The sequence below is a fragment of the Haemorhous mexicanus genome, chromosome 29 (assembly GCF_027477595.1).
Source record: "Haemorhous mexicanus isolate bHaeMex1 chromosome 29, bHaeMex1.pri, whole genome shotgun sequence".
NCBI lineage: Eukaryota > Metazoa > Chordata > Aves > Passeriformes > Fringillidae > Haemorhous > Haemorhous mexicanus.
The window spans coordinates 5,575,032-5,595,464 of record NC_082369.1 but is presented as its reverse complement, the minus strand read 5'-3'; the positions used below and the strand labels follow the sequence as shown (position 1 = coordinate 5,595,464).

General features: G+C 52.6%; 1 protein-coding gene across 3 annotated transcripts in view; it reads right to left on the bottom strand.

Annotated features, from left to right (window-relative positions):
- Positions 1 to 20,210, bottom strand: part of SUGP1 (SURP and G-patch domain containing 1) — a 28,768-nt gene extending 8,558 nt beyond the window's left edge. The window contains exons 1-10 of one of the 3 annotated variants that reach the window (XM_059869722.1): positions 20,098 to 20,210; positions 17,358 to 17,529; positions 16,562 to 16,665; positions 15,740 to 15,964; positions 11,429 to 11,552; positions 9,685 to 9,788; positions 8,109 to 8,232; positions 3,996 to 4,567; positions 3,643 to 3,749; positions 576 to 753 (exon numbers count right to left, since the gene is read on the bottom strand). In XM_059869722.1, the coding sequence (XP_059725705.1) occupies positions 576 to 753; positions 3,643 to 3,749; positions 3,996 to 4,567; positions 8,109 to 8,232; positions 9,685 to 9,788; positions 11,429 to 11,552; positions 15,740 to 15,964; positions 16,562 to 16,665; positions 17,358 to 17,529; positions 20,098 to 20,122 (1,735 nt within the window). In that variant the 5' untranslated portion in view covers positions 20,123 to 20,210. The remainder of the gene's footprint in view (positions 1 to 575; positions 754 to 3,642; positions 3,750 to 3,995; positions 4,568 to 8,108; positions 8,233 to 9,684; positions 9,789 to 11,428; positions 11,553 to 15,739; positions 15,965 to 16,561; positions 16,666 to 17,357; positions 17,530 to 20,097) is intronic. The other 2 variants (XM_059869723.1, XM_059869724.1) reach the window with 2 other exon arrangements.
- Positions 20,211 to 20,433: the final 223 nt, after the last annotated feature.

Sequence of the window (20,433 nt, the reverse complement as noted above, 5' to 3'; positions counted from 1 at the left end):
AGGTGCTTTCTAGGGATGCAATTCCCCTCTGGAATTCCCAGTCCCACCCACCCCAGGTCTTGTCCATCTCCCTAGGGATGCAATTCCCAGTCCCACCCACTGCGGGTCTTGTCCATCTCCCTAGGGATGGAATTCCCATCTGGAATTTCCAATCCCACCCACCCCATGCCTTGTCCATCTCCCTAGGGATGGAATTCCCATCTGGAATTTCCAATCCCACCCACCCCATGCCTTGTCCATCTCCCTAGGGATGGAATTCCCTTTGCACAAGACCAGATGTGAGTGGGACTGGGAATTCCATCTCCCCAGGGGAATTCCATCTCCCCAGGGATGGAATTCCCCCCCTGGAATTCCCAGTGCCACCCACCCCGGTGCTCCCTAGGGACGGAATTCCCTCTGGAATTGCCAGTGCCACCCACCGCGGGTCTTGTCCATCTCCATGCGGCGCAGGCGGTGCTCCCAGGTGCCCAGCTCACAGGATAGGGATGGAATTCCCCCTCTGGAATTCCCAATCCCACCCACCCAGGTGCTCCCTAGGGACGGAATTCCCCTCTGGAATTCCCAGTGGCACCCACCGCGGGTCTTGTCCATCTCCATGCGGCGCAGGCGGTGCTCCCAGGTGCCCAGCTCGCTGTCCACCTCCTCGTCGCTGTCGTAGCCGTGCTGGTGCTGCTGCAGCGCCCGCTCCCACAGCAGCTGCATCTCCTGCATGGCCCGCTTGTGCTTCATGATCATGTCGTACATCTGCTGCATCTGCAACGGGGACAGCGCCTTTGTCACGGGGGAAACCGGGATTGGCCCGGGGGAAACGGGGTTCAGGCTGGAAAAATGGGGTTTGTCCTGGGAGAAATGGGGTTTGTCCTGGGAGAAATGGGGTTTGTCCTGGGAGAAATGGGGTTCAGGCTGGAAAAATGGGGTTTGTCCCGGGAAAATGGGGTTCAGGATGGAAAAATGGGGTTTGTCCTGTGGAAAACGGGATTTGTCCTGGGAGAAATGGGATTCAGGCTGGAAAAATGGGGTTTGTCCTGGGAGAAACGGGGTTCAGGATGGAAAAATGGGGTTTGTCCTGGGAAAATGGAATTTGTTCTGGGAAAAATGGGGTTTAGGCTGGAAAAATGGAATTTGTCCTGGGAAAAATGGGATTCAGGCTGGAAAAATGGGGTTTGTCCTGGGAGAAATGGGGTTTGTCCTGGGAAAAATGGGGTTTGTCCTGGGAGAAATGGGGTTTGTCCTGGGAGAAATGGGGTTTGTCCTGGGAGAAATGGGGTTTAGGTTGGAAAAATGGGGTTTGTCCCGTGGAAAACGGGATTTGTCCTGGGAGAAACGGGATTCAGGCTGGAAAAATGGGGTTTGTCCTGGGAAAAATGGGATTCAGGATGGAAAAATGGGGTTTGTCCTGGGAAAAATGGGATTCAGGATGGAAAAATGGGGTTTGTCCTGAGGGAAACGGGGTTTGTCCTGGGAGAAATGGGGTTTAGGCTGGAAAAATGGGATTTGTCCTGGGAAAACGGGGTTTGTCCTGGGAGAAACGGGGTTTGTTCTGGGAGAAACGGGGTTTAGGCTGGAAAAATGGGGTTTGTCCTGGGAAAAATGGGGTTTAGGCTGGAAAAATGGGGTTTGTCCTGGGAAAACGGGGTTCAGGCTGGAAAAATGGGGTTTGTCCTGGGAGAAATGGGATTCAGGCTGGAAAAATGGGGTTTGTCCTGGGAGAAATGGGGTTTAGGCTGGAAAAATGGGGTTTGTCCTGGGAGAAATGGGATTCAGGATGGAAAAATGGGGTTTGTCCTGGGAGAAACAGGGTTGGTGCCAGGGAAAACGGGATTCAGGCTGGAAAAATGGGGTTTGTCCTGGGAAAATGGAATTTGTTCTGGGAAAAATGGGGTTTAGGCTGGAAAAATGGGGTTTGTCCTTGGAGAAATGGGGTTTAGGCTGGAAAAATGGGGTTTGTCCTGTGGAAAATGGGATTTGTCCTGGGGAAAACGGGATTCAGGCTGGAAAAATGGGATTTGTCCTGGGGGAAATGGGATTCAGGCTGGAAAAATGGGGTTTGTCCTGGGAAAATGGGATTCAGGCTGGAAAAATGGGGTTTGTCCTGGGAAAAATGGGATTCAGGATGGAAAAATGGGGTTTGTCCTGGGAAAAATGGGATTCAGGATGGAAAAATGGGGTTTGTCCAGGGAAAAACGGGCTTTGTGCCAGGGAGAAACGGGATTCAGGATGGAAAAATGGGGTTTGTCCTGGGGGAAATGGGATTCAGGCTGGAAAAATGGGGTTTGTCCTGTGGAAAACGGGATTTGTCCTGGGAGAAACGGGATTCAGGCTGGAAAAATGGGGTTTGTCCTGGGAAAATGGGATTCAGCCTGGAAAAATAGGATTTGTCCTGGGGGAAATGGGATTCAGGCTGGAAAAATGGGATTTGTCCTGGGAAAAATGGGGTTTAGGCTGGAAAAATGGGGTTTGTCCTGGGAAAAAATGGGGTTTAGGCTGGAAAAATGGGGTTTGTCCTGGGAAAAAATGGGGTTTAGGCTGGAAAAATGGGGTTTGTCCTGGGGGAAACAGGGTTTGTCCTGGGAGAAATGGGATTCAGGCTGGAAAAATGGGATTTGTCCTGGGAAAATGGGATTCAGGCTGGAAAAATGGGGTTTGTCCTGGGAAAAATGGGGTTTGTCCTGGGAAAAATGGGGTTTGTCCTGGGGAAAATGGGGTTTGTCCGGGGAAATACGGGATTTGTCACGGAAGAAACAGGGTTTGTCCCGGGGGAAACGGGATTCAGGCTGGAAAAATGGGGTTTGTCCTGGGAGAAATGGAATTTGTTCTGGGAAAAATGGGGTTTAGGCTGGAAAAATGGGGTTTGTCCTTGGAGAAATGGGGTTTAGGCTGGAAAAATGGGGTTTGTCCTGTGGAAAATGGGATTTGTCCTCGGAGAAACGGGATTCAGGCTGGAAAAATGGGGTTTGTCCTGGGAAAATGGGATTCAACCTGGAAAAATGGGGTTTGTCCTGGGGGAAATGGGATTCAGGATGGAAAAATGGGATTTGTCCTGGGAGAAACAGGGTTGGTGCCAGTGGAAACGGGATTCAGGCTGGAAAAATGGGGTTTGTCCTGGGAAAAATGGGGTTTAGGGTGGAAAAATGGGGTTTGTCCTGTGGAAAATGGGGTTTGTCCTGTGGAAAATGGGGTTTGTCCTGGGAGAAATGGGATTCAGGCTGGAAAAATGGGATTTGTCCTGGGAAAAATGGGATTCAGCCTGGGAATCCCAGTGGAGCACAGCCTGCTCCACAAAAAATGGCTCCAAACCCTAAAGAATCCCAAATTTCAGCTCCAAAAGGCAGGAGAGCTGTGCCTGTGCTTCGTGATCAAGATCTGCTGCATCTGGGAATCATGGAAAAATGGGATTTGTCCCAGGAAAAATGGGATTTGTCCCAGGAAAAACGGGATTTGTCCCAGGAAAAACGGGATTTGTCCCAGGAAAAATGGGATTTGTCCCAGGAAAAGCTCCTTTGGGATTTTATGGCTGGAAAGGTCCTTATTCCCAAACCTATTCCTGCTGATTCCAGCTCCACGCTGCTCCCAGGGAATCCCAGATGGAAAACCTTTGTTATTCCCCCAGGAGGGAATTCAGGAAGGATTTTTGGGATTCACCTCCTGCTGCTCCTTCAGCTGCTTCTTCTGGGCCTCCGAGAGCTCCGTGACTCCCACCAGTCCCACGGGTTTGCCCTTCTCGTACCCCAGACCCTTCAGGTCCTGAACTGCAGGTAAAAAAAAACAGGGAAAAACATTTGGAAAAATCTGGGAGATGGGAAAAATCTCAAGAGAGGGAATGAAAGGGAAGAAAAAAAAAAAAAAAAAAGGAATTCTGTTTGTAATTCCCGCAGAATGAAGGGAAAATAAAACCACAGGGGAAAAAATGGGATTGACAGCAGAAAACTTGATCCAGGAAATAAAAAAATGAGTCTGGAGCCATGAAATTCCCAGGAAAAGCCAATCCCACTCACCTGAGAGGGGAGAGGGAGAATCCAGCTGCTGCACCAGCTGGGGGAGGGGCAATTCCACCTTTTCCTCCTCCGGCCCCCACCGGCTCTTCCTCTTCTTTTTGGTGCTGCCCGGAGCGGGATTTGGGGTCACCGATGGATTCGGGGTCGTGGCAAGGTTTGGGATTGCAGCTGGATTTGGGGTCACGGCTGGATTCGGGATTGGGGCTGGGCTTGGGGCCAGCTGATCCGCAGGGGAGGTGGAGGATGAGGAGGGGGCAGGAGAGGCCGAAGGAACGGGAAGAGCAGCGGGAACAACGGGAGAGGGAACGGGAAGAGCCAGAGGCGGCGGGATGGGAATGGGGAGAGGGAGAGGGGAGGGAACGGGGAGAGGGGAGGGAACGGGGAGAGGGGGGAAGCACAGAGGGGAGGGAGAAGCCTCGGGGCTGCTTTTCCGTTTGAGGCCGGATTCTCCAGGGGGAAAAGGGGAATTCCCGGGAAAAGGGGAGCCCCCGGGGGCAGCCCGGGCCCGGCGGAACTCCTCGAGCTTCTGGCGGTAGTAGCGGTGCCCTCTGCTGTGGGGCTCGTACAGGAACCTGCAAACAAGGGAGCAGCTGGGAATTCCCGCCTGGAATGCTCACAGCATCCCCGGGGCACCCCCGGGGCATCCCTGCCTCTCCAGCCCCACTCAGAGCTGGATCCAGCCGTGGAATTCCTGCCTGGAATGCTCACAGCATCCCCGGGGCATCCCTGCCTCTCCAGCCCCACTCAGAGATGGATCCAGCTGTGGAATTCCTGCCTGGAGTGCCCAAAACATTCCCAGATCATTCCCAGAATATTCCCAGAATATTCTTGGCTCTCCAGCCCCACTCAGAGCAGGATCCAGCCGTGGAATTCCTGCCTGGAATGCCCAGAGCACACCCAGAACATTCCCAGAATATTCCTGGCTCTCCATCCCCACTCAGAGCAGGATCCAGCTGTGGAATTCCTGCCTGGAATGCTCACAGCATCCCCAGAATATTCCTGGCTCTCCAGCCCCACTCAGAGATGGATCCAGCCGTGGAATTCCTGCCTGGAATGCCCACAGCACACCCAGGGCATCCCTGCCTCTCCAGCCCCACTCAGAGCAGGATCCAGCCGTGGAATTCCTGCCTGGAATGCTCACAGCATCCCCAGGGCATCCCCGGGGCATCCCTGCCTCTCCAGCCCCACTCAGAGATGGATCCAGCCATGGAATTCCTGCCTGGAGTGCCCAAAACATTCCCAGATCATTCCCAGAATATTCCCAGAATATTCCTGGCTCTCCAGCCCCACTCAGAGATGGATCCAGTCCTGGAATTCCTGCCTGGAATGCTCACAGCATCCCCAGAATATTCCTGGCTCTCCAGCCCCACTCAGAGCAGGATCCAGCTGTGGAATTCCTGCCTGGAATGCTCACAGCACACCCAGAACATTCCCAGAACATTCCTGGGGCACTCCCGGCTCTCCAGCCCCACTCAGAGATGGATCCAGTCGTGGAATTCCTGCCTGGAATGCTCACAGCATCCCCAGGGCATCCCTGGGGCATCCCCGCCTCTCCTGCCCCACTCAGAGCAGGATCCAGCTGTGGAATTCCTGCCTGGAATGCCCAGAGCACATCCAGAACATTCCCAGAATATTCCTGGCTCTCCAGCCCCACTCAGAGCAGGATCCAGCTGTGGAATTCCTGCCTGGAGTGCCCAGAGCACACCCAGAACATTCCCAGAATATTCCTGGCTCTCCAGCCCCACTCAGAGCAGGATCCAGGAATGGAATTCCTGCCTGGAATGCCCAGAACTTTCCCAGATCATTCCCAGCTCTCCAGGGCTGGGATCCAGCAGAGTTTTCCCCAGGAATTTTCCTTCCTGCAACTCCCAGCTCTCCAAGGCTGGGATCCAGCACTGGAATTTTCCTGCCTGGAATGCTCACAGCATTCCCAGAGCATTCCCAGCTCTGCAGGGCTGGGATCCAGCACTGGATTTTTCCCTCCTGCAATTCCCAGAGCATTCCCAGAGCATTCCCAGCTCTGCAGGGCTGGGATCCAGCACTGGATTTTTCCCTCCTGCAATTCCCAGAGCATTCCCAGAGCATTCCCAGCTCTCCAGCACCATCCTGTGTATTCCTGCAGCCAGTGCAGCTTCCACTGACATCAGGGAACACAATCCCAGAAAGGGAAAACAGCCCCAAAAACCGGGAATGTGCCGATTCCTTTGCACCCCAAACCTGAGCTCCTCAATTCTCACTGCTCCAAAACCCCAACCTAAGAATTCCCAGGATTTTCCCTGGGAACTCCTGGAAAAAAAACCCCCAAAAATCAGGAATTTCCTGTACCTAAAGGCAGGGATGTCCCCGCTGTTCTGCAGGGCAAAGTTCCCACCTCAGCCCCCCAGACTTGACCATCTCAACTCTCTCTGCTTCAAAACTTGAACCTAAGAATTCCCAGGATTTTCCCTGGGAATTCCCTGGAAAAAAGCCCCAAAACCCAGGAATTCTGCCCACCTAAAGGCAGGGATGTCCCTGTTGTTCTGCAGGGCAGTTCCCACTTCAGCCCCCCAAACTTGACCATCTCAACTCTCACTGCTCCAAAACTTCAACCTAAGAATTCCCAGGATTTTTCCTGGGAACTCCCTGGGAATTTCCCTTGGAATTCCCTGGAAAAAAGCCCCAAAAATCAGGAATTTTGCCCACCTGAAGGCAGGGATGTCCCTGTTGTTCTGCACGACAAAGTTCCCACCTCAGCCCCCCAAACTTGAGCATCTCAACTCTCACTGCTCCATAACTCCAACCTAAGAATTCCCAGGATTTTTCCTGGGAACTCCCTGGGAATTCCCTGAGAATTCCCTGGAAAAAAGCCCCAAAAATCAGGAATTTCCTGTACCTAAAGGCAGGGTTCTCCCTGTTGTTCTGCAGGGCAAAGTTCCCACCTCAGCCCCCCAAACTTGAGCACCTCAACTCTCGCTGCTCCAAAACTTCAACCTAAGAATTCCCAGGATTTTCCCTGGGAATTCCCTGGAAAAAAAGCCCCAAAACCCAGGAATTCTGCCCACCTGAAGGCAGGGTTCTCCCTGTTGTTCTGCAGGGCAAAGTTCCCACCTCAGCTCCCCAAACTTGAGCATCTCAACTCTCTCTGCTTCAAAACTTCAACCTAAGAATTCCCAGGATTTTTCCTGGGAACTCCCTGGGAATTCCCTGAGAATTCCCTGGAAAAAAGCCCCAAAAATCAGGAATTTCCTGTACCTAAAGGCAGGGATGTGTCTGCTGTTCTGCAAAGCAAAGTTCCCACCTCAGCCACCCAAACTTGAGCGCTTCAACTCTCGCTGCTCCAAAACCCCAACCTAACAATTCCCAGGATTTTCCCTGGGAATTCCCTGGGAATTTCCCTTGGAATTCCCTGGAAAAAAGCCCCAAACATCAGGAATTTCCTGTACCTAAAGGCAGGGATGTCCCTGTTCTGCAGGGCAAAGTTCCCACCTCAGCCACCCAAACTTGACCATCTCAACTCTCACTACTCCAAAACCCCAACCTAAGAATTCCCAGGATTTTCCCTGGGAACTCCTGGAAAAAAAACCCCAAAAATCAGGAATTTCCTGCACCTAAAGGCAGGGATGTCCCTGCTGTTCTGCAGAGCAAAGTTCCCACCTCAGCCACCCAAACCTGAGCATCTCAACTCTCACTACTCCAAAACCCCAACCTAAGAATTCCCAGGATTTTTCCTGGGAACTCCCTGGGAATTCCCTGAGAATTCCCTGGAAAAAAAGCCCCAAAAATCAGGAATTTTGCCCACCTGAAGGCAGGGTTCTCCCTGTTGTTCTGCAGGGCAAAGTTCCCACCTCAGCCCCCCAAACTTGAGCACCTCAACTCTCGCTACTCCAAAACTTCAACCTAAGAATTCCCAGGATTTTCCCTGGGAATTCCCTGGAAAAAAAAACCCAAAAATCAGGAATTTCCTGTACCTAAAGGCAGGGATGTCCCTGTTCTGCAGGGCAAAGTTCCCACCTCAGCTCCCCAAACTTGAGCACCTCAACTCTCGCTACTCCAAAACTTCAACCTAAGAATTCCCAGGATTTTCCCTGGGAATTCCCTGGAAAAAAAGCCCCAAAACCCAGGAATTCTGCCCACCTGAAGGCAGGGTTCTCCCTGTTGTTCTGCAGGGCAATGGCCTCCACCTCGGGCCCCCCTGCAGCCACGAACTGCGCCAGCTTCTCGGCCGAGTTCCGCGTCTCCTGGTCGGCTGGGGGGGAAACTTTAGGCAGGGATTAGTCCTGGGCCCAGCTCACCCCAGCCCAGCCTAACCCGGCCTAAGGACCCCAGAGAGGCCTAAAGTCGGGTTTAAAGGGGGAGAATTGGTACAAAGGAACAGTTAAAAAGTGTCAATATCAGTTTCAGTCTGAGTTTGGGAGTAGGGGTGGGCTCTAAGGAGCCCCAGTGAGGCCTAAAGGGGGAGAATTGGTACAAAGGAATGGGTGAGGGGCACAAAAACTTCAGTTTAAACCCAAGTTTGGGAGGGGGGACAGAGTTTAAGGATGCCAAGAGCACAGTTTTGTCAAAAGCCAGGTTTAAAGTGGGAAATTTGCTACAAAAACTTCAAGTTAGGCCTGACTTTGGGGAGCCTGGATGGGGCCTAACCCAGCCTAAAAGCCCCAAGAACATAATTAGGCCCAATGTTGGGTTTAAAGGAGGAAAACTGACACAAAGGAAGAGCTTAAAGCACAAAAACTTCAGCTTAGGCCTGACTTTGGGGAGCAGGGATGGGGCCTAACCCAGCCTAAAGGCCCCAAGAACATAATTAGGCCCAATGTTGGGTTTAAAGGAGGAGAATTGGCACAAAGGAAGAGCTTAAAGCACAAAAACTTCAGCTTAGGCCTGACTTTGGGGAGCAGGGATGGGGCCTAACCCAGCCTAAAAGCCCCAAGAACATAATTAGGCCAAATGTTGGGTTTAAAGGAGGAGAAATGACACAAAGGAAGAGCTTAAAGCACAAAAACTTCAGCTTAGGCCTGACTTTGGGGAGCAGGGATGGCAGAGATGAGAGGTAAGGCAGCTTTGGGCTCCCCAATCCCAAATTTTCCCCGTGCCAGGCACTTTTCTGTAGGATTAAACCACTTGGAATTAAGCTTAATTAAAAATTTTGTCATTTTTCCCTCTCATCAGGCACTTTTCCACAGGATTACAGCCCCTGGAATTACCCCTAATTAAAAATTTTGGATTTTTCCCTCGTGCCAGGCATTTCTCCAGAGGATTACACCACCCAGGGTTATCCACATTTCAAGGTTTTATCCCTGAATTTACCCAGGAACAAAAGGAAATCCTTTGGAAAATTCCAAATTTCCTACAAACCCATTTCATCCTCCTCTCACTGCACCCCCTGGAGGCTGTTCCAGGGGAAATTCCCTATGGAAAATCCCAAATCTCACCTGGAAAAGGGAGGATACTCCAATCAAACCCAACAATATGGGGGGGAAAAAAAAAATCCCCTTTTCCTCAATTTTCAGTGCTGGAGAATTATTTGGAGTATTTTTAACAACTACAAGGAAAATCCCATTCAAAATCCCAAGAATATTTTGAGAATCCACATTTTTGGCACAAGGATTTGATTCTCCTTCCAGTTGGGAATTTTCTTTCCAGCCAAATTTCCAAATCAATCCCAAATTTCCCCTCCTGCTGTTTCCATTCCCCAGATTTTAGTGGGAATTACCTTTTTGGGAAGAGGCTGCCTGGGAATTTTGATTTTCTTTCCTTATTTCTGCCACTTTCTTCCTGTAGTAAAGGAATTCTCTGCTGTTCTTATCATGCAAAAACCTGGGAAAAAGGGAAAAAAAGAGGAATAATTATCCAAATATTAAAATTCTGGGATAGAAACAGCTCCAACTCCCACGTGGGAAAATGGAGGAATTACTCAGAATGCACCTAAAACATGGAATTAGATTCTGGAGTTTTAATCCAAGGATTTGCATCCAAATTTGTGTTGATTGTAGGGAAATTAAGGAGGAATCCTCTGCCCACCAGTGCTGGGATTAGAAAACTTTTCCACCATCAAATCCAAATGTTTTCTCCCCTCAAATCCCAAATTTTTCCCCTCAGAGAAGAATAATGAATCCAAAATTTTCCCCCTCAAATCCAAACAATGTCTCCCCTCAAATCCCAAATTTTCACCCCTCAAATCCCAAATTTGAGCTCCACTCAAATCCAAGCATTTTTTCCACTCAAATCCCAAATTTGAGCTCCTCTCAAATCCAAACATTTTCTCCCCTCAAATCCCAAATTTTCACCCCTCAAATACCAAAATTTTCTCCCCTCAGGGAAGAACACTGAACCCAAACTTTTCCCCCTTAAATCCCAAATTTCCTCCCCTCAAATTCCAGGTTTTCTCCTCTCAACCCCCAAATTTTCCCCTCTCAAACCCCAAACTTCCCCCCCCAAAGAAGAACACCAAACCCAAACTTTTCCCCCTTAAATCCAAACAATGTCTCCCCTCAAACCCCAAATTTTCTCCTCTCAAACCCCCAAACTTTCCCCCCTCAAACCCCAAATTTTCCCACCTCAACCCCCAAACTTTCCCCCCTCAAACCAGAACACCAAACCCAAACTTTTCCCCCTTAAATCCAAACAATGTCTCCTCTCAACCCCCAAATTCTCCCCCTCAAACCCCAAACTTTCCCCCACTCAAACCCCAAACTTCCCCCCCTCAAACCCCAAACTTTCCCCCACTCAAACCCCAAACTTTCCCCCACTCAAACCCCAAATTCTCCCCCCTCAAACCCCAAACTTTCCCCCCTCAAACCCCAAACTTCCCCCACTCAAACCCCACATTTTCTCTTCTCAAACCCCAAACTTTCCCCCCTCAACCCCCAAACTTTCCCCCCTCAACCCCCAAACTTTCCCCCCTCAACCCCCAAACTTTCTCCTCTCAAACCCCAAACTTTCCCCCCTCAACCCCCAAACTTTCCCCCCTCAAACCCCAAACTTCCCCCACTCAAACCCCAAATTCTCCCCCCTCAAACCCCAAATTCTCCCCCCTCAAACCCCAAATTTTCTCCTCTCAACCCCCAAACTTTCCCCTCTCAAACCCCAAATTTTCTCCTCTCAACCCCCAAACTTTCCCCCACTCAAACCCCAAACTTTCCCCCACTCAAACCCCAAACTTTCCCCCACTCAAACCCCAAACTTTCCCCCACTCAAACCCCAAACTTTCCCCCCTCAAACCCCACACTTTCCCCCCTCAAACCCCACACTTTCCCCTCTCAAACCCCAAACTTCCCCCACTCAACCCCCAAATTTTCTCCTCTCAACCCCCAAACTTTCCCCCCTCAAACCCCAAATTTTCTCCTCTCAAACCCCAAACTTTCCCCCCTCAAACCCCACATTTTCCCCCCTCAAACCCCACACTTTCCCCCCTCAAGAGCAGCATTCCCTGGGGACAAACCCCTTCCCAAACTCACCCAAAAGCAGGATTGTCCTTGTAGTCCTCCATGGCGACCTTCTCGAGCTCGGGGCCGCCCTCAGCCACGAACCTGGCCAGCTTTTCCACCACCTGCCGTGTCTCCGAGTCCTCTGGGGGCAAAACTTTAAGGAGGCTGTCAGTACTTGGGGTTCAACTGCCCCCACAACGGGAAACAGGGAATTACTGCTGACAAGCACGGAGCAAGATGGGGAGAGAAAGGATGAAACGGGGCAGGCTGTTGTAGAAAAGTGTTCACAGCAAAATTCCTGATTTTTCTGAGCTCCCCCCGGGGGGTTCCCAAGGGGAAAATCTAAAGTTTGGGGTTTGGGGAAGTTAAAGTTCATCTCATTGCTGTGCTAAGATTTTTTTGGATGCTTTCTGAGCTTTTCTGGGAATTCCAGCCCTCAAAATCCCTTCTAAATCCACCCTCCCTCAGTTGGAAGCCATTCCCTGGGGGCTGGAATTCCATCCCAAATCCCAAATTCTCTGCAGCTCTTCTGGAACCTTTTTTAGGCTCTGAGGTCTCCAGGGAATTTCCCTTCTCCAACCTTTCCCAGGGATGCAGGGGCAGCCACAGCTTCTCTGGGAATTCCAGGCAGGAATTCCCTCCCAAAATCCCACCTAAATCCACCCTCCCTCAGTTGGAAGCCATTCCCTGGGTGCTGGAATTCCATCCCAAATCCCAAATTCTCTGCAATTCTACTGGAACCTTTTTTAGGCTCTGAGGTCTCCCTGGAATTTCCCTCCTCCAACCTTTCCCAGGGATGCAGGGGCAGCCACAGCTTCTCTGGGAATTCCAGCCCATTCCAGCTCCCAAAAATCCACCCTCCCTCAGTTGGAAGCCATTCCCTGGGTGCTGGAATTCCATCCCAAATCCCAAATTCTCTGCAGTTCTACTGGAACCTTTTTTAGGCTCTGAGGTCTCCCTGGAATTTCCCTCCTCCAACCTTTCCAGGGATGCAGGGGCAGCCACAGCTTCTCTAGGAATTCCAGCCCATTCCAGCTCCCAAAAATCCACCCTCCCTCAGTTTGAAGCCATTCCCTGGGTGCTGGAATTCCATCCCAAATCCCAAATTCTCTGCAGCTCTTCTGGAACCTTTCTTAGGCTCTGAGGTCTCCAGGGAATTTCCCTCCTCCAACCTTTCCAGGGATTCAGGGGCAGCCACAGCTTCTCTGGGAATTCCAGGCAGGAATTCCCTCCCAAAATCCCACCTAAATCCACCCTCCCTCAGTTGGAAGCCATTCCCTGGGTGCTGGAATTCCATCCCAAATCCCAAATTCTCTGCAATTCTACTGGAACCTTTTTTAGGCTCTGAGGTCCCCCTGGAATTTCCCTCCTCCAACCTTTCCCAGGGATCCAGGGGCAGCCATAGCTTCTCTGGGAATTCCAGCCCATTCCAGCTCCCAAAAATCCACCCTCCCTCAGTTGGAAGCCATTCCCTGGGTGCTGGAATTCCATCCCAAATCCCAAATTCTCTGCAGCTCTACTGGAACCTTTTTAGGCTTTGAGGTCTCCCTGGAATTTCCCTTCTCCAACCTTTCCAGGGATTCAGGGGCAGCCACAGCTTCTCTGGGAATTCCAGCCCATTCCAGCTTCCAAAATCCCACCCTCCCTCAGTTTGAAGCCATTCCCTGGGTGCTGGAATTCCCATCCCAAATCCTAAATCCATTCCCTTTGTCTTAGAATTCCCATTCCAAATCCATTCCCTGGGTCCTGTCCCTCCATCCCTTATCCCAAATCCCTCTCCAGCTCTCCTGGAGCCCCTTTAAGCTCTGGAAGCAGCTCCAAAGTTTCCCTGGAGCCTTCCCTTGGACATTCCAGGGATTGGGAATCCACCAGCCCACCCCAGGCTGGAGGTTTCAACTGCACCCAGCTCATCCCAGCTTTAACTGTGGCAGAATTGGCTCCCACTGGATTTGTTCCCAACAAATCCCAGCAGGGAAAGAGCAGGAATTTGGTTTTAATCCAGATTCCAGCTGCCAAGTCCTTCCCAGAACTGTGTGGCTGGAGCAGCAGCTCCAAAAACCCTGGAGTTTGGCTTCTGGGCCCAGGAATTCCCACAGGGATCACAGAGTGGGAATAAACCCAGCGATTTTGGGAATTTTGGGAGGCCAGAGCAGAGCCACCCACACTGATCCAACGGGATCAGCCCCAAAATCCTGAAATGAAGGCAAACCCACCTCAGCTCTCTGCATTTTTCCCAGCACATTTCAGGCTCAAATCCCAAATTCCCAGGATTATGCTGGTACAAATCCCAGCAGAAAGGGCTCCATGGGATTTTAGGGATGGATAAATGAAGCCACAAAGCTGAGTGTGACTCGCTGAGCTCCTTTTATCCATTAAAACCCACCCGTGAAATTCCCATTCTGAGGCAAATCTGCCTCGGGGCTTCCTGCCCTGGATTATCCCAATAAAACACGGGAGAATTCCTGCCACATCCTTGTTTTTCCAGGCATTCAGGACTTACAGGTGAGATTTTTTACCTGGATTTTGGATTTTACCTGGGCATAATTCCATGCTGGAGACGTCATTTATTTTATTTATTCACACAGAGAGATTTTTTCTTCCTACACGTTCCCAAACTAATTCCTCATTTTCCAGCACTTAAACCCTTTAAAATCCCATTTTAAGGACAAGAATCAGGACTTCCTGCAGTGGCCAGCACTTGGCACAACATTCCAAAGGTGCAAATGAGAATTTGAGGGCATCGTGTCCCAAACTGATCCCCTGTCCTAGGAAGGAATCCTGGCCCTCCCTGCCCCCTATCCTAGGATAAATTCACCCAACTTCCCTCTGGGACTGAGGGAATTCTATCCCAAAAGATCCCTGTCCCAGGAGCTGAACCCCTAACCCAGGATCTGAATCCCACCCCATTCCTGAGAGGAACTGAGGGAATCCTGCCCCCACTGATCCCCTATCCCAGGATCTGAACCCCACCCCATTTCACACTGGGCCTGAGGGAATTCTATCCCAAACTGGTCCCTGTCCCAGGACCTGAATCCCACCCCATTCCCCACTGGGACTGAGGGAATTCTATCCCAAAATAATTCCTGTCCCAGGACCTGATCCCCTAACCCAGGATCTGAATCCTACCCCATTCCAGCAAGGAACTGAGGGAATCCTACCCCCAGGGGACCCCTAACCCAGGACCTGGATCCCACCCCATTATTCCCCACTGGGCCTGAGGGAATCCTGTCCCCACTGAACCCCTATCCCAGGATCTGAACCCCACCCCATTCCCCACTGGGACTGAGGGAATTCTATCCCAAACTGGTCCCTGTCCCAGGACCTGAATCCCACCCCATTCCCCACTGGGACTGAGGGAATTCTATCCCAAAATGATTCCTGTCCCAGGACCTGATCCCCTAACCCAGGACCTGAATCTCACCCCATTATTCCCCACTGGGCCTGAGGGAATCCTGCCCCCACTGAACCCCTAACCCAGGATCTGAATCCCATTCCCGAGAGGAACTGAGGGAATCCTGCCCCCACTGAACCCCACACCCCATTCCCCACTGGGCCTGAGGGAATCCTGCCCCCACTGAACCCCTAATCCAGGATCTGAATCCCACCCCATTCCTGAGAGGATCTGAGGGAATCCTGCCCCCACTGAACCCCTAACCCAGGATCTGAACCCCACCCCATTATTCCCCACTGGGACTGAGGGAATTCTATCCCAAAATGATCCCTGCCCCAGGACCTGAACCCCACAACCCATTCCCCACTGGGCCTGAGGGAATCCTGCTCCCACTGAACCCCTAACCCAGGATCTGAACCCCACCCCATTATTCCCCACTGGGCCTGAGTGAATCCTGCCCCCACTGAACCCCTATCCCAGGATCTGAATCCCACCCCATTCCTGAGAGGAACTGAGGGAATCCTGCCCCCACTGAACCCCACACCCCATTCCCCACTGGGCCTGAGGGAATCCTGCCCCCACTGAACCCCTAATCCAGGACCTGAATCCCACCCCATTTCACACTGGGCCTGATGGAATCCTGCCGCCACTGAACCCCTAATCCAGGATCTGAATCCCACTCCATTCCCGAGAGGAACTGAGGGAATCCTGCCCCCACTGAACCCCACACCCCATTCCCCACCGGGCCTGAGGGAATCCTGCCCCCACTGAATCCCACATCTCATTCCCCACTGGGCCTGAGGGAATCCTGCCCCCACTGAACCCCTAACCCAGGATTTGAATCCCACACCCCATTCCCCACTGGGCCTGAGGGAATCCTGCCCCCACTGAACCCCCATCCCAGGATGGGCCTTCCCAGCTCCAGCCCCAGAGCAGGAGCTGCCACTGACCTTTGATCTCCAACCACTGCTCGTAATCCTCCTCCTCCTCCTCGTCGGGGCCCTGGAAGACGCTGAGGCGGCTGAGGACGGGGCTGGGTTTGGGCTGGCAGAGGCTCCGGGCCTGCAGCATCCGGCTCAGGGCCTGCCCCGGCCGCTTCCCCAGCAGCGCCGGCTTCTTCCCGGGGGTTGGGGCCGGGGCATTCCCGGCGTTGTTGGGGGCATTTGGGGCACTTTCTGTGGAAAAAACAAAAGGAAATTATTCCTGGAAGTCCTGGCTTTGGGGTGGGAAAGGCTCCAGGCCTGCCCCGGATGTTTCTTCATGGGGTTTGGGGCTTTCCTGGAGTGGTTGGGGGGATTTGGGGCAGTTTCTGAGGGGAGAATAAAGAGGAAATTATTCCTGCAAGTCCTGGCTTTGGGGTGGGAAAGGCTCCAAGCAGGCTCCTCAAAGCTCAAGGCCTGCTTTGGCTGTTTCTTTCTGGGGTTTGGAGCTGGGGCATTCCTGGAGTTGTTGGGGGATTCAGGAATTTTTTTCTGTGGAGAAAATGATAGGAAATTATTCCTAGGAATCTTAGGGTTTGGCCTGGGGTATTCCTGGAATTTTTAGGGGGATTTAGGGCATTTTCTGAGGAGAGAAGGAAGGCAAATTCCTCCTGGGAATGCTAGGTTAGGGCTGGGAGAGGCTCCAGGTCTGCCTCAGCCGCTTCTTCCCTAGGTTGGGAGCTGGGGCATTCCCAGAATTTTTGGGGAGATTTGGGGCAGTTTCTGAGGGGAGAATGAAGGGGACAGAGCTCCTGGGAATCCCAGGTTTGGGTTGGGAAAGGAAGGACCTACCTGCATTGGATTTTTCCTTCTGGAGCTTCAGGAATTGCTGCAGGAAGCTCCCATCGTTCACAAACTTGTTGGACACGGAGGCCTCGCTCTCGGAGCCATCGTCGCTGAGCGGGGACAGGAAAAAGGCAGCTGGAATTTGGGAGCTTCCCTGCCCTTCCCATGTGGGATTTGGGACGGGAAAAACTCCTGGGATTGGTCATTTTCCTCACCTACCAATGCATTCCCAAAAGAACCCCAAATCTCCTTCCACTTCCATTAAAATTGGGATTTTCCTTCCTTGCTCCACCAAACCTGGGATTCTCTTCTCCTGGCTCCAGTAAAACTGGGATTTTTGCTCCCTAATCCACCAAAACCATGATTTTCCTCCTTCTGCTCCATTAAAATTGGGATTTTCCTTCCCTGCTCCACCAAAATTGGTATTTCCTCCCTCAGCTCCCCCAAAACTGGGATTTCCCTCCCTCAGCTCCCCCAAAACTGGGATTTCCCTCCCTCAGCTCCCCCAAAACTGGGATTTCCCTCCCTCAGCTCCCCCAAAACTGGGATTTCCTTCCCTCAGCTCCCCCAAAACTGGGATTTCCTTCCCTCAGCTCCCCCAAAACTGGGATTTCCTTCCCTCAGCTCCCCCAAAACTGGGATTTCCCTCCCTCAGCTCCCCCAAAACCGGGATTTCCCTCCCTCAGCTCCCCCAAAACTGGGATTTCCCTCTCTCAGCTCCCCCAAAACTGGGATTTCCCTCCCTCGGCTCCCCTTCCCAGTCCCCATTTCTGGCGGGCAGATTCCCGGCATTCCCACGTACTCTCCGAGCAGCGGGAGCTGCGGGATGCTGAGGGAATTCTGCCGCGCCTGCTGCTCCAGCCGGGCCTCGATTTCCCGCTTTTTCTGGGCGATCAGCTCCTCCTGCTGCAGGATGTTCACGCTCGTCTTGGCCGACTTGGACTGGGACACGCCGAACCACCGGCTCGCCTTCCCTGGGAGGGAAAAAGGTGGGAATTAACTCGGGAATTGTCCGGAATCAGCACCCATTCCCTGAGGGAAAACGGCGGGAATTGTCCAGGAATCAGCGGCCATTCCCTCTGAGGGAAAAGGGCAGGAATTAACTCGGGAACTGTCTGGAATCAGGGGTGCATTCCCTGAGGCAAAAAGGCAGGAATTAGCACAGGAATTGTCCGGAATATGGGGTGTATTCCCTGAGGGAAAAGGCGGGAATTAACTCAGGAATTGTCCCCAGAATTAAAGGCCCTTCCATCTGAGGGAAAAGGTGGGAATTAGCATGGGAATTGTATGGAATCAGGTGCACATTCTCTGAGGGAAAAGGGCGGGAATTAGCACGGGAATTGACTGGAATATGGGGTGCATTCCTGAGGGAAAACGGCGGGAATTAACTCGGGAATTGTCTGGAATCAGGGGCCCTTCCACCTGAGGGAAAAGGCAGGAATTAGCATGGGAATTGTCTGGAGTGAGAAGCACATTCCCTGAGGGAAAAAGGCGGGAATTGTCCAGGAATCAGGGGCCATTCCCTGAGGGAAAAGGCAGAAATTAACTTGGAAAGTGTCCGGAATGAGGGGTGCATTCCCTGAGGGAAAAAGGTGGGAAATAACTCGGAAATTGTCCCGAATCAGGGTCACATTCCCTGAGGAAAAGGGCGGGAATTAACACGGAAACTGACCAGAATCAGGGGTGCATTTCCTGAGGGAGAAAGACGGGAATTGTTCAGGAATCAGGGGCCATTCCCTCTGAGGGAAAAAGGCTGGAATTAGTCTGGGAATTGTCCGGAATCAGGGGCACATTCCCTAAGAGAAAAGGTGGGATTACCATAGGAATTGTCCGGAATCGGGGGCCCTTCCACCCGAGGGAAAAGGCGGGAATTAGCATGGGAATTTTCTGGAATCAGGGGCACATTCTCTGAGGGAAAAGGGCGGGACTTAGCGTGGGAATTGTCCAGGAATCAGTGGCCATTCCCTCAGAGGGAAAAGGGCAGGAATTAACTCAGGAATTGTCCGGAATGAAGGGTGCATTCTCCGTGAGGGAAAAGGCGGGAATTAGCATGGGAATTGTCCAAAATATGGGGTGCGTTCCCTGAGGGAAAAGGCAGGAATTAGCATGGGAATTGTCCGGAATGAAGGGCACATTCCCTGAGGGAAAAAGGTGGGAATTGTGAAGGAATCAGGGGCCATTCCCTGAGGGAAATGGGCGGGAATTAACTCGGGAATTGTCCCGAATGAGGGGCGCATTCCCTGAGGGAAAAGGGCGGGAATTAGTGGGGAAATTGTCCAGGAATCAGCGGCCAATCCCTCTGAGGGAAAAGGTGAGAATTAACTCGGGAACTGTCTGAAATCATGAGCGCATTCCCTGAGGGAAAAGGCGGGAATTAGCCTGGGAACTGTCTGGAATCAGGAGTGCATTCCCTCTGAGGCAAAAGGCGGGAAGTAACTCAGGAATTGTCCAGGAATCAGGGGCCACTCCTCCTGAAGGGAAATGGGCGGGAATTAACTCGGGAACTGTCCAGGAATCAGGTGCACATTCGCTGAGGGAAAAGGGCGGGATTTAACAGGAATCTCCCAAATCAAGGGGCGCATTCCCTGAGGAAAAAAGGCTGGATTAGAGTAGGAACCATCCCTTAATTACCTTCCCTGTGGGAAAAGGAGGGAATTAATAAGGAGACCATCCCAAACCAAGGCTGGTCTTCCCTGTGGAGGAAGGAGGGAATGAACAGGGACCATTCCGAATCAAGGGGCACCTTTCCTGAAGGAAAAAGGTGGGATTTAAGTGGAGTCATCCTGAACCGAGGATCGCATTCCCTGTGGGAAAAGTGGGGGGATTAGCGGGGAAGCCATCCCAAATCAAGGCTCGTATTTCCTACGGGAAAAGAGGGGAGATTAACACGGGTATCATCCCAAAGCAAGGCTTGCTCTCCCTTTGGGAAAAGGGAAAGAATAAACCGTGGGATCATCCCAAACTCAGCTTCCCAACAGGAAAAAAAAGGAGAAAAAAATCAGCAGTGGGGTCTACACAAACCACCAGCTCAGCTTTCCTACGGGAAAAGAGAGAGGGAATGAACAGTTGGGTTTCCTGTGGGAAAAGGAGAGGAAAAATCATCAGTAGAGCCTCCCCGAACTACCGGCTTTGCTTCCCTGGGGGAAAGGAGAAGGAAAAATAACGGGGATATCACCCCGGACCCCAGGCTCGGTTTTCCTGTGGGAAAACGGGGGGAAAATCACAGAGGAGCCATCCCGAAACAGCTGCTCGCCTTTCCTAGGGCAAAACGAGCCGGGAAAGAACGCGGGGATCCATCCCGAACTCCCGGCTCGGCTCTGCTGCGGGAAAAAAGGAGCGAATTTAATGGGGGGGCTTCCCCCAGCCCCCGACTCTCCAGGCACACCCCCACCCGGGGCGCACACCGCCACCCCCGGCTCACGGAGCCCCGGGAGCGGTGGGGCCGAGCCGGAGGATGGCAGCGAGCGGGAGGAGCGGGGCAGAGCCGCGGGAGGAGCGGGGCAGAGCCGGGAGCGGCAGGAGCCACCCGGGCCGGGCCGTACCTGGCGCATCCCTGTGGTTGTCCATTTTGGAGCCCCCGTCCCAGCATGCCCCGCGCCGGGCGCGCCGCGCCGGGGGCCGCGCCACTCCAAGCGCCCCTGGGAGATGTAGTCCCTCAAGGGGCCGTCCCGCCTCTCTCCCCGCTCCTCCCGCCGCACCGAGCCCCGCTTGCGGGGCGACCGAACCACCCAGCTCTGGCGGCTCCGCCGCTACGGTCATTCCCCAGTTCGCCCCGCATCCTACCGATGCGAAAGGGCAGACTACAACTCCCGCCTCCCCTCCGCGCCTCAGGCGCTCGGACTCCAAGTCCCGTCGTGCCCCGCGCCTCGCGGCGGTGT